Source organism: Bufo bufo, chromosome 4 (genome assembly GCF_905171765.1).
Source record: "Bufo bufo chromosome 4, aBufBuf1.1, whole genome shotgun sequence".
Taxonomy (NCBI): Eukaryota; Metazoa; Chordata; class Amphibia; order Anura; family Bufonidae; genus Bufo; species Bufo bufo.
Window position 1 is genome coordinate 116,459,470 of NC_053392.1, and position 13,924 is coordinate 116,473,393.

At 48.0% G+C, this 13,924-nt stretch overlaps 1 protein-coding gene across 4 annotated transcripts in view; it reads right to left on the reverse strand.

Moving 5' to 3' along the window:
* CEP63 (centrosomal protein 63) overlaps positions 1 to 13,924 on the reverse strand; it is a 75,322-nt gene that overhangs the window by 59,861 nt on the left and 1,537 nt on the right. For all 4 annotated transcript variants that reach the window (XM_040427689.1, XM_040427691.1, XM_040427690.1 and 1 more), the window contains exons 2-4: positions 9,084 to 9,143; positions 8,760 to 8,937; positions 7,193 to 7,288 (exon numbers count right to left, since the gene is read on the reverse strand). In XM_040427689.1, coding sequence (XP_040283623.1) covers positions 7,193 to 7,288; positions 8,760 to 8,937; positions 9,084 to 9,127 — 318 coding nt within the window. In that variant the 5' untranslated portion in view covers positions 9,128 to 9,143. The remainder of the gene's footprint in view (positions 1 to 7,192; positions 7,289 to 8,759; positions 8,938 to 9,083; positions 9,144 to 13,924) is intronic.

Consider the following 13,924-nt stretch of genomic DNA (forward strand, 5'->3'; position numbering starts at 1 on the left):
GATCATCTTGTACACAGCCACTTCAGTCCCCCGGATTGACCACGGACGTGGCTTGAGAAACCTATTAAAGGCTGTTTTAGATATGGCAACTGTAGTTTCTGTGATTTTTTTAACACCAGGCAAATCTTTCACCGACAATACCACAGGGTATGTCCACTACATATGTGACTTCATCAACTGCCGCACCACGGGAGTGATTTATCTCCTCACCTGTGAGTGCGGCATGAGATATATGGGCAAAACCCGTAGGGAACTCCGCAAAAGGATAGAACACCTAAGTGACATACGCAATAAGAAGGACTCCCCAATCGCGAGGCATGTACAGATTACCCATCATGGGCGTCCCACAGCGATCAGATTTAAGGGAATTGAACATGTTAAGAGGTCACCACGTGGGGGTGATTGGGACAAGCGTATTTTGCAGCAGGAGTGTTGGTGGATCTTTGAACTGAACACCCCCAGCCACTATGGGCTTAACAAACAGCTTCACTTTGGCTGCTACATTTAAGGTGCCGGCCATTCGGATCACACCAACCTGACTGGGTACCGGTAAATCTCTTAGCAGTTCTGTTTCTGTTCTATTTTATTTTTGGACTTTTGTATGTGATTCCTATATTTGGCTTTTCTACGGTGCCGGTCAGTTTTTTCCGTATCCTGACCTGGCATCGCCTCAAGTCTCTGTGTTGGGCTTCTGTGTTCATCTCTTACAATCATTTATTAAATAGTCATGTGGTATTCCTTTCCTGCTCTGCTGTGGCCATCACCGTCCAGGGCGGTTGCTCTACTGTGATCTAACGCAGAGCCTCCGCCTGGTTCTGATGGCCATGGTCACGTCCCCCGGCTTTGTTGATGTCTCCATGTGCTCGCTCCAGTGGGCGGGCTAATTTATGCACTGGAGCGGCACTGTAGTTGCTGTCGTGGGCTGTCCTCGGGAGCGCCTGTGCGTTTGCGCACGAGGACATCACAGGTAGCCGACGTCGCGCGCACTTCTCAGATGGCCCTAGTGATCTATAAAGGCACGTGGCAGTGAACACTCTTGCTGCTTGACCTGCCAAGTAAGTGGGGAGACCACAATTTGCTGCATCCCTGTACACTGGAGCCGTGCCATATGCACGCCTCTACTACATTTTACTAAGTAAGTCTTATGTACTACCCTATTTTGGTACATTGGGACCTTCTATTGACTATATCCTGATTGGTCCCCGTTTATATTTTATTGAGGTTACCCTGATGTCAGTGAGAGCCCTGCCATACGCACATCTCTCCGTTTGAATGACATCTTAGCCCCGTGTCCCCTGATGATTCGTGGGGCTTTTAACAATCGATAAAAACGAGTTGAGACATAGTTTCTCCTCTGGGTGATCCTTTGGAATAGTATACATCAGCCTCTAGGGGATATATACCCAGGACAACCATCAGTATTAGGGCTTTTTTAGGGCCTGGTTAACAGGGTAAGGTTCCGGACGGGGCAGCCCCTTTCAGGGCGATGACTCCGTATTACGAGGTCTTTAGGGAATTCTAGCCTGATTAGGGCATACTAGGGTCAGTATTTGATCCCCTACCCCGTCCTTATATCTTACTCTGCAATATGATAGCAAGTACCGTGTATATAAATCTTACAACCATTTCTGCTCTGGTACCTGCCTCCACCACATCCGCATGATGAGATTCAACTAGACCGGTAAGATCCATCCTTTTTCTTGCCTAATTTGAAACCTACCCTACGGTGGTCTGTTGTTGAAACGTGCGTTGCAATTGAGACCTTACATAGTGTTTCAGCTTTGGTCCCCTTTGGCTAGTACATTTGTTATCTGGCCTAGGTCTTTGTTTATTTGTCTTTGTAGGGGCCTTCTTACTTGCACTTGAAATAAAAGTTATGTTTTATTATCTGACACCCCCCCCCCCTTTAATAATTCAGTTCCATACTTCGTTTTAACCTGGGCGACATTTCCAGAGCAAGTGATCTGGGTGTTTCAGCTTGTGTCAAAGTGGATTTTCCACACAGAACATTTATCATCTAGCCACAGGATAACTGATAAATGTTCGGGGCTGGGACCCCCACCAACTAACATAACAGGTGTCCTGGGCCCCCCTGTTTCTCGGTAAGGAACAACGGTCAATCAGGAGTGCTGCTGCTCCATTCAAAGTCGAAAGGACTGAGGGAGGCCACCAAGCGCTGTGGATAGGTGATACATATCCTCTGTGGGAACACCCCTTGAAGCAGTAACTTCATAGAGTGAAACAATCAGGCTGTGCTCGCATCACATTAAATGAAGTTTGGGGCACAGACCGAGAAAATCTCCAGAATTGTAAAATGTAATCCCCTGACACGTAAGGCACACAACTACATGCCGCAGGGATTTATACACTGTATGGTTAGGCTGCAATGTTAAAGGGGTCCTGCAGTTTGTTTAAACTGATGATCTATCCTCTGGATAGATCATCAGCATCTGACCAGTGGGGGTCCGACTCCAGGGACCCCCGCCGATCAGCTGTTTGAGAAGGTAGCGGCGCTCCAGGAGCGCCGCGGCCTTCTCACTGTTTACCGCAGGCTCTGTTCACTTGAATGGGGTTTAGCCGCACCCAGGCCAGTTGATACAAGTCGTGACGTCACCGGGCCGGCGGTAAACAGTAAAAAGGCCGCAGCGCTCCTTCTCAAGCAGCTGATCGGCTGTTTTACAGTCAGAGTTTTACATATCAGGACATAGCAAAAAAAATCTGGTTGTTAGAAAATCAGGTAAATACAACCTCAGATGAATCACAACAGATGCCATCGTGTCATTATTTATTCAAGAATGAAGCCAAAATGGTGGGAAAAACTAAGTCCACCCCATTAATCCCTAGCTTACAGAAGTACCTTTAGCAGCAATAACTTAAAAGTGTAACTACCAATTTTTTTTTTTTTTACTAATGTGGCTTTTCAGAGCCGCTGCGAAGAGACATCCGTCTTCCTAACAGCACAGTGCAGTATTAGGGAGACGGGCTGGGATGGGAGCTGCTGGGTGTCTGCCCTCACTGCTCCCTCATATAGTAGTGGGGACAGTACAGTAATAACTATACATATATACAGTCCTGATCAAAAGTTTAGGACCACACCTCCAAATTCTACTTCCAAACTTGAACTCAGTAATGAGTAGCTCCGCCGTTATTGTTTCTCACTTCAAAAATTTGTTTCGGCATGCTTGATGCAAGCGTTTCCATGAGGTGAGTGGGAACATTTCTCCAAGTGGTGAAGACGGCCGCACGAAGGCCATCTACTGTCTGGAACTGTTGTCCATTTTTGTAAACTTCCCTTGCCATCCATCCCCACAGGTTCTCAATTGGATTTAGATGAGGGGAACACGCAGGATGGGCCAAAAGAGTGATGTTATTCTCTTGGAAGACGTCCCTTGTACTGCGGGCATTGTGTACTGTAGCGTTGTCCTGTTGAAAAACCCAGTCGTTACCACACAGACGAGGGCCCTCAGTCATGAGGAATGCTCTCTGCAACATCTGGACATAGCCAGTGGCCGTTTGATGCCCCTGCACTTCCTGAAGCTCTATTGTTCCACTGAAGGAAAAAGCACCCCAGACCATTATGGCGCCCCCTCCACTGTGGCGCGTAGAAAACATCTCAGGTGGGATCTGCTTGTCATGCCAGTAACGTTGGAAACCATCAGGACCATCAAGGTTGCATTTTTTCTCATCAGAGAATAAAACTTTCTTCCACCTTTGAATGTCCCATGTTTGGTGCTCTCTTGCAAAGTCCAAACGAGCAGTTCTGTGGCGTTCAAGGAGACGAGGTCTTGTTTTTGAAGCCCTTCAGTCTCAGATGCCGTCTGATGGTTATGGGGCTGCAGTCAGCACCAGTAAGGGCCTTAATTTGGGTGGAGGATCGTCCAGTGTCTTGACGGACAGCCAATTGGATCCTCCGGCTCAGTGCTGATGACATTTTTTGGGGTCTCCCACTTGACTTTTTTGTTCCATAACCCTCAGGATCATTTAAGAATTTCCAAATGACTGTCTTACTGCGTCCCACCTCAGCAGCGATGGCGCGCTGTGAGAGACCCTGCTTATGCAGTTCAACAACCCGACCACGTTCAAAAAGGGAGAGTTTTTTTGCCTTTTCCATCACAACGTGTGACTACCTGACAGAAAATTACAATGAATCCACATCGTTGCACAGATTTGGCCTTTTAAAGGCATGTGGTCCTAAACTTTGGATCAGCTGAAAAACAGCCTGCTTCAGTTTAATCGTTATTTTCAATTAATTGAATGCTCAAAAAATGTTTTGTCTCACTCCCATTTCTTCTTGTTGCATGTTGAAGCTCTACTTGGAACCTTGTTAAGATCCAACAATGTAAAATATGATTTTTGCCATTTTTCAAGTGGTCTTAAACTTTTGATCAGGACTGTATGATCAGCGTGGCCAGTGCTGTTAGTGAGCGCTTCTCCTGTACTCCCGGCGTGCTGAGTAATTAAAGGGAACCTGTCATGCTGAACATGGTGTTTGACGGTTTGAGCTGCAGGTACCATGTTATAAAGCAGGAGGAGCTGAGCAGATTGATATATAGTTTTGCTAAAAAAGATTAAAAGGGGTTCTGCAGTTCTTTCAGGGTGCATTCACATGACCGTATGGATCGCAAAACACTTACAGTCGTGTGAATGCACCCTTAGGCCTCTTTTACACAACCGTATGGCTTTTTCAGTGTTTTGCAGTCCGTTTTTCACAGATCCGTTGTTCCGTTTCAGTTTCTGTTCCGTTTTTCCGTATGGCATATACAGTTCTATACAGTTCTATTACATAGAAAAAATTGGGCTGGGCTTAAAATTTTCAATAGATGGTTCCGCAAAAATGGAACGGATACGGAAGACATACGGAAGCATTTTTGTATGTGTTCCGTTTTTTTTTGCAGACCCATTGACTTGAATGTAGCCACGGAACGTGATTTGTGGGCAATAATAGGACATGTTCTATCTTTCAACGGAACGGAAATACGGAAACAGAATGCATACGGAGTACATTTAGTTTTTTTTGTGGAACCCTTGAAATGAACGGTTCTGTATACAGAACGCAAAAAACGGCCCGTAAACGGAAAAAAAAAAAACGGTCGTGTGAAAGAGGCCTTAAACTGATGATCTATCCTCTGGATAGATCATCAGCATCTGATCAGCGGGGGTCCCAGGTGTCGGCTGTTTGAGAAGGTAGTGACGCTGGCAATAGCGCCGCGTCTTCTCGCTGTTTACCGCAGGCCCAGTGACGTCACGACTAGTATCATTGACCTGGGCGGGGCTAAAGCTCCATTCAAGTGAACAGAGCTTAGCCCCGCCCAGGCCAGTGTGGACTTCACTGGGCCTGAGGGAAACCGAGAGAAGGCCGCGGCGCTCCTTCTCCAATAGCTGATCAGCCAGGGGTCCCAGGTGTTGGACCCCTGCCGATCAGATGCTGATGATCTATACAGAGGATAGATCATCAGTTTAAAATAACTGCAGAACCCCTTTAAGTAAAACTTTTATTTTATTCATGTAAATCCTTGCTCATTCTGAGCTTTGAAGTCCAGGAGACGGTCCTACCAGTGATCGACAGGCTTCCCTCTATGACTGTTTATACAGAGATAGCTGTCAATCACTGATAAAACCGCCTCCTGGACTTCAAAGCTCAGAATGAGCAGGGATTTAAATGAATAAATTACAAGTTTTACTTAATCTTTTCCAGCAAAACTACATATCAATCTGCTCAGCTCCTCCTGCTCTATAACATACTGCCTGCAGCTCCGACATCATGTTCAACGTGACAGGTTCCCTTTAACCAGCCACCAGGAGAGATGCCTGAACGAGCAGTAAACACTCAGTACTAGCAATGTTATATAGTATATAGGGACAGTTATATGCTATAAATGTCCCTAGATACAATAGAAGAGCTTCCCCCTGCCTCTCTGCATTGCTAGTACTGAGCGCTTACCGCTTGCTCAGCCATCTCTCCTGGTGGCTGGCTCATTACACAGCGTATTGGGAGTACAGGAGAAGCGCTCACCAACAGCACTGGCCACGCTGATCATATATATGTATAGTTATTACTGTACTGTCCCCACTACTATATGAGGGAGCAGTGAGGGCAGCTCCCATCCCACCCCGTCTCCCTAATACCGCACTGTGCTGTTAGGAAGACGGCTCTGAAAAGATCACTAAGGGGCATGTCTGCCCAAGTGTTCTACTATAAATAAAGGATTTCCCTAAATAAAGTATATTAGAAAAAAATGTTCCCCATCTCTGTCCCTACACATTAGCAGAAAAAAATATTAAAATGTGGCATTTACACTTTATGTTATACAGAAAACGATTACTACATCAGTCTCTCACATCGGCCTCCTCTTACAACATTGCTTCTGTCTACTGAGGTTTGTGGCCACTCGTTTATGCACAGCTCTCTTAAAGGGCCCCTCTGCCATGAGCATCGGAGCATTTCACACTCCCAAGCTCTCCCTTGCCCTGTGCTGTATTGCAGACTATTTCTGCAGATCCAGCGACATCCCGGGCTCTCCATGGGTAAACTAAGGGATGAGTGGGCGAACCCTTACAACCGCTTTAAAGGGGTTGTCTCTTCATAGACAATGGGGGCATATCGCTAGGATATGCCACCATTGTCTTATAGGTGCAAGTCCCACCACTGGGACCCGCAGCTATATAAAGAACGGAGCCCCGCAAGGTGGTGGCTGGAGGACTCAGGTCCGGCCACCACCAAGCCGGCTCCCTATAGAAGTGAATGGGAGCGTACCACGCATGCGTGGCCCCCGCTCCCATTCATTTCTATGGGGCCGTCAGAAAAAGACGAGCCAACGCTTGACTATTTTTGCCGGCCCCTTAGAAAATGAATGGAGGGCGGCTGCGAATGTGCAGTGCGCCCTTCTTCACTTGCGGGGCTCCGTTCTCAATATAGGTGGTCCCGCACCTATAAGACAATGGGTAAGATATGCCCCCATTGTCCATGATGAGACAACCCCTTTAAGCATTTCACTTGGGTTGAGGACTGGACTTTGCCTGGGCCACTGCAGCACCAGTCTTTTCTTTGCAGCCATTCTGGCCCATGACCCCGAGTAAAAAGATGGAGCTGGGCAGGATGCTGAAGGCTTGTATCTATAACACTTTTTCACGGATAATAACGTATCCGTGCAGTGATATAGTATAAAATGCTACCATGGAAATAATGTTATACCTCGTCCTGAAAGCGTGCCAGCTGGGACTCGTACTCCGCCGTCTTGCTGCGATTGTTCTCCTCTTGCTCTGTCAGCTGCTTTCTCAGAGACCTAATCTGCAAATGTGTACAACGGAGATGTGCATTCAAAGAGCTAGTTCTCTGTCCTAGACAAGCAGGCCAGACAATCTATCAAACTTGCACTATGATTATACAGTAACAGATTGCAGTGCTCAGTGTATTGTGTTAGGGTAAGTTCACATACTGTACGTGGCAACCAACTCCGGCAGAGGAACAGAGTACCGGATTTACAGTGCAATACTGCAGCACACTGCCGGACGCCCCTTGACTATAACAGGATCCGACAGGGATCTGGCTGCTTTCTGGCATGCATGCAGCAGTATGTGTCTGGCTGAAAGCCAGCAGCCGGGGCAGACAACCGGTAGGGTAGGTTCACCTATGTGACATCCAAACTTCAAAGAGATGAGACCAAGGCCAAATGTCTTCAGAAAGCTCCTGGCCAACGAACTAAGTGTTACCACTTATTATGTATGCATTTACATGCAGCGATCGAGCGCACAATTGTTGAGAAGGACGAGTTCCTTCCCAATAATCGGCCGCTTGTTAGTGATCACCTCCACTGTACTGGGACGGGCGATTGCTAATGCTATCACTCATCCTCATACAGCTGCAGTGTTTCTGTGCTAGCGGCCATCTAGCAACCCATGTCCTCAGCTCTATACACAAAATCCCGGTGACAGGTTCCCTTTAATGAGTGTTTATAAGGTCAGAGATAAGGAGTCCATCAGCTCCCCAGATGACAGAAAAGAGAGAAACTCCACAGGCAGCTACTACAGCATCTCAGCTATGTACACAAAAAAGGATTCCATATTTTTTATAAAGACCAATTAAGAAAATAATTTTTAGCTCAAAATAAGTAAAATGCCATAATAAATAAATAAAAATTGCCCCAAAGGAAGGACTCTTGGCAGTACAATATTTCTGAAGCATACTTAGAAAGCTACATTTTGCCATTCCTCTGTTAAGCTTCCTATAAGGCTATATGCACACGAACGTCGTTTGTGTCCGTGTCCATTCCGTTTTTTTTGCGGATAGGATGCGGACCCATTCATTTCAATGGGTCCGCAAAAAAAAGGCGGACAGCACACGTGTGCTGTCCGCATCAGTATGTCCGTTGCCCCGCAAAAAAAATTGTGCATGTCCTATTTTTTTCTAGTTTGTGGACAAGGATAGGCATTATTACAATGGATCCGCAAAAAAAAACGGATGCCATACGGAACCACATACGGTCGTGTGCATGTAGCCTAAATGGGTAAAAATAATGACAACTGTGTGTTACTAGTTGGGCATGAATCTGTCCCTTCGCCGTAGGACAAATCAGCGCTGCCAGTGTCAGACTGTGTAGGGACACGCTCCTTTGGGGGGCATGGTAACACCCCGAGCCGAGCTATGGGAAAAGCTGTTCCAGAACGGTTAGAGGTTTCTCACAAATGGCTCGTGTGTCAGTACAAGTAGTGCACTTAAAAATACATCCATGTCCATCTCTGTAAGCAATAGGAGATCCCACCTCTTGGCTCAGACGTTCTTCTCGTGTCCTAGCAGCGCTGAGCTCCTGATCTCGGAGCTGTAGAAGAGTGTTGAGGGTCTCGGTATGGGCTTCCCACTCAGACTTTTTGTGCTCCAGCATTATATCGATCTGCCTCATCAGTTCTTGCAGTTCAGCTTCACAGGAACCAAACAGTGCTCTGATAAAATACAAGGTAAAATGACAGCTTGCCACGGGGACTTGGATTATTAGGGTGCCTTCACACACAGAAGCGATTTGTTCAGGTGTGTATGTATGCAAAGGCCAACTCATATTTTAGACATAGACCACATGTGTAATACTCACCCCATCATCTTCTTCTTCTGCATTCCTTGTAACAAAGCCTCCATCCTGAGCACGGGAAGCCTGCAGGAATCAGAAACAGCGCAGAAACCAGTTACATGGGCATTGCACAATGTGAACATGTAAGAAGCAGAAAGTCCCACCAAACAATACACATCTCCTGTGACTTCTACAGATGGTCACCTTATTATAGGATGTGGAACAGTCTTGGGATGACCACTCACACGAGATATGTCAGCCAAACCCTCATTAGACTGACAGCAATCTCTCCTGACCACCAGGAGAAAGAGAAGGGGGAAGAAAGACTCTTCTGGAGGCAATTTATCTCCCCAGGGACAAACGGATGGAGCATGTTGACATTCGGAAGCCCCATCCTTATCTCCTCCGACATCTGCAGTTCCAGCGGCGAGTTGTACCTATTGAAAAATTCATAGTCACCTGATCCCCGCCCCTCAGGGACCATCAACACTGACGCCACTCATTGGCTGCAGCGGTGCAGGTGGCTCTGTCCATCTGGGAGTCTACAGGCCAGGGGTATATTAGTGCTGTACATCTATAAGGGTGGTCAGGGTGGTCGTAACCATGGAAACAAGCAGTGTATAATGTGATGGAAAAATGAATCCAGACAGCAAAGAAGTGCCTTGTATTAAAGGGGTTGTCCGGGTTCAGAGCTGAACCCAGATAAACCCATAATTTCACCTATACGCATAATTTCATGCTCCGATGCGCTCCCTTGCCCTGCGCTGGATCGCGCAGGGCAAGGGCTCTTTAATTTACAATAACACACTGCCGGGCAGAGGCTTCCGTCTGGCCTGACGTCACCAGCTCTGATGGGCGGGCTTTAGCGCTGCCCTAGCCGTTTTACAGCCGTCACCGGGCTCACTGCTGGGCGGAAGCCTCTGTCCAGCAGCCCCATGGAGAGCCCCGTACGTCACCAAAACTCCAGAAAATGCCTTTGCCCTGTGCTATTTACCGCAGGGCAAAGGAAAGCATCGGAGTATGAACTGCTCCGATGCTCAAGCAGGGCCAGCGATACCATAGAGGCAAGGGGGGCAATTGCACCCGGGCCCCCGACTGCTTAGGGGCCCCCAGCGTCGGCCCGGCCGCAACTACTACTATATCTATAATTCTTTTATGTGCCTGTGGCGCCGGGTGTGCCTGTGTCTGGAGACGGCGCCGCGCCGCCGTAATGTAATTAAAACTGGACTGGAGTCTGGAGTGGAGGGGCCCCCGGCAGCTGTGCCTGCACTGTGCTGCTTGTCTCTTTAAGAGATTCGAGACTGGAGCAGCGGCATGCACGGCACAGGCAGGCACGTCTAGCGTCTAGCTGATGTTGCCACAGGCTCCGCCCCCCCGCCCAGAGCAGAGAACTTGGATTGAAGAAGGAAGGAGCAAGCACCATTTTGTACAAAATGATTTGCCAAGCATCTCTAATTTATAAGCATAGCATTAGCAATATAATTCATTTTTGTACTTCATTTGTTTGCAGAGTGCTGTTGCATTGTATGTTATGTTTTCAGCCATAGCCACGTGCACTTGCGCATCGGGATGTGCTGACTGACCCCTTTGTTTGCAGCTTGTGAGAGTGCTAGATGGGAGGCCACAGCGGAGGATGTTACTGTAGTCCAGGTGGCATGTACAAGCTTCCTTGCAGACTCCTGGTTGAGGTTTGTGTCGAGGAGGCAGCGGATGGGGGGTTTGAAGAAAAGAGCGGAATCAAAAGTTACCCCCAAGGAAGCGGACATTGGGGGAAGTTTATAAACACTAGTGTAAAGGAAAACTGGCTTAGATGTCCATAGCAACCAATCAGATTCCACCTTTCATTTTTCAGCGCTCTTTTGGAAAATGACAGTTGTAATCTGATTGGTTGTTATGGGCAACTAAGACAGTTTTCCTTTCTACCCATTTTGATAAATCACCTCCACTGACTGTGATAGATAGGTCTGTGGGGAGAGGGGGCGAGATAGGGGAAAGATGACAAATTCTGTTTTCTCCATGTTAAGTTTTAGAAGGTGATAGAAGGAGGATATATCTGACAGACATTGTGGGACCTGACAGTAGGGAGGTGCAATCTAAACCAGAGCGGTAAATTGCTTGACATCAAAATAAAGTCTGGTGCACACGGCTATAAGTGTTTTGCAGTCCAAAAATCGCAGATTAACAAAACACAGATCCTGGCCGAGTGCAAGCCATTTTATTTATCTTCTGTAAAAATGTCCTATCCTCCTCCGCAAAACAGATAAGAATAGGGCATGTCCTATTTTTTGTAGGGCCGCGGGATGGACCTGCAGATGCAGACATATTTTGCAGCCCCATTGAACACGGATTGGATGAGGACCAAATCTACGGCTGTGGGAGGACGGTGGGCATGTGTGGTGCTCCACATGTCTGAGGAGGAGGACTGGGAGCATGTGTGGTGCTCCACATGTCTGAGGAGGAGGACAGGGAGCATATGTGGTGCTCTACATGTCTGAGGAGGACGGTGGGCATGTGTGGTGCTCTACATGTCTGAGGAGGACGGGGGGCATGGTGGTGCTCCACATGTCTGAAGAGGAGGACGGGGGGCATGGTGGTGCTCCACATGTCTGAGGAGGAGGACGGGGGGCATGGTGGTGCTCCACATGTCTGAGGAGGAGGACGGGGGGCATGTGTGGTGCTCCACATGTCTGAGGAAGAGGACGGGGGCATGTGTGGTGCTCCACATGTCTGAGGAAGAGGACGGTGGGCATGTGTGGTGCTCCACATGTCTGAGAAGGAGGACAGGGAGCATGTGTGGTGCTCCACATGTCTGAGGAGGAGGACAGGGAGCATGTGTGGTGCTCCACATGTCTGAGGAGGAGGACAGGGAGCATGTGTGGTGCTCCACATGTCTGAGGAGGACGGTGGGCATGTGTGGTGCTCCACATGTCTGAGGAGGACGGTGGGCATGTGTGGTGCTCTACATGTCTGAGGAGGACGGGGGGCATGGTGGTGCTCCACATGTCTGAGGAGGAGGACGGGGGGCATGGTGGTGCTCCACATGTCTGAAGAGGAGGACGGGGGGCATGGTGGTGCTCCACATGTCTGAAGAGGAGGACGGGGGGCATGGTGGTGCTCCACATGTCTGAGGAGGAGGACGGGGGGCATGGTGGTGCTCCACATGTCTGAGGAAGAGGAGACGGGGGCATGTGTGGTGCTCCACATGTCTGAGGAAGAGGACGGGGAGCATGTGTGGTGCTCCACATGTCTGAGGAGAAGGACGGGGAGCATGTGTGGTGCTCCACATGTCTGAGGAAGAGGACGGGGGCATGTGTGGTGCTCCACATGTCTGAGGAAGAGGACGGTGGGCATGTGTGGTGCTCCACATGTCTGAGGAGGAGGACGCGGGGCATGGTGGTGCTCCACATGTCTGAGGAAGAGGACGGGGAGCATGTGTGGTGCTCCACATGTCTGAGGAGAAGGACGGGGAGCATGTGTGGTGCTCCACATGTCTGAGGAGAAGGACGGGGAGCATGTGTGGTGCTCCACATGTCTGAGGAGGAGGACGGGGAGCATGTGTGGTGCTCTACATGTCTGAGGAGGGGGACAGGGGTCATGTGTGGTGCTCAGGTCAAGCCTGAGTTTTTACGTTTGGCTTTATCTATACTGGCACTGTTAGGCCTCTTTCACACGGGCGTCGCGTGTGAGGGCCGGATAGGATGCGGGTGCGTCGTAGGAAAGCGTTTAAATGCGTTTTGCACGCGCGTGAGAAAAATCAGCATGTTTGGTACCTAGACCCGAACTTCTTCACAGAAATTCGGGTTGGGGTTCGGTGTTGTGTAGATTTTATTATTTTCCCTTATAACATGGTTATAATGGAAAATAATAGCATTCTTAATACAGTGAGCTTAGTACAATAGGGATAATCAAACTTACCTCCACTTGTTCACGCAGCCGGCTTCTCTTCTTTCTTCTTCTTTGATGACCTGGGAGAAAAAGGACCTTTGGTGACGTCACTGCGCTCATCACATGGTCCGTCACATGAAACATCGTCATGATGCTGGGTCATGTGATGAACGCAGTGACGTCACCAACGGTCCATTTCCTTCCAGTTCATCAAAGAAGAAGAAAGACGACGAGCCGAGCAGTGCGAACAAGTGGATGGGGTGAGTTTTATTTTTTATTTATTTTTTTAACCCCTCCATCCCTAATTTACTTAGCATTCTGTATTAACAATGCTATTATTTTCCCTTATAACCATGTTATAAGGGAAAATAATAATGATCAGGTCCCCATCCCGATTATCTCCTAGCAACCGTGCGTGAAAATCGCACCGCATCTGCACTTGCTTGCGGATGCTTGCGATTTTCCCGCAGCCCTATTCACTTCTATGGGGCCTGCGTTGCGTGAAAAACCCAGAATCTAGAACATGCTGCGATTTTCACGCAACGCACAAGTGATGCGCAAAAATCACCGCTCATGTGCACAGCCCCATAGAAATGATTGGGTCCGGATTCAGTGCGGGTGCAATGCGTTCACCTCACACATTGCACCCGCGCGGAAAACTCGCCCGTGTGAAATGGCTTTTTTTTACACCGTTTTTTTTTTTAAATGGTATTTATCGGACAGGGTTGATCATGTGATATATTTATAGAGCCGGTCATTATGGACGCCGCAATACCTAATATGTGTGGGGGGGGGGGGGTTCTGTTTTTTTATTATAAAATAAGGGGAAAGGGGCTTTTTTTTTTTACTTTATTAGTTTTATTAAAAACACCTTTCTTTTACTTTTTTTTTCTTTACTTTATTTCTGACGTTCACTTTTGGGGGTCTGATCCCCTCTGCATTACATCTGTATTGTAATGCATTGCCTGTTAGTGTATGAC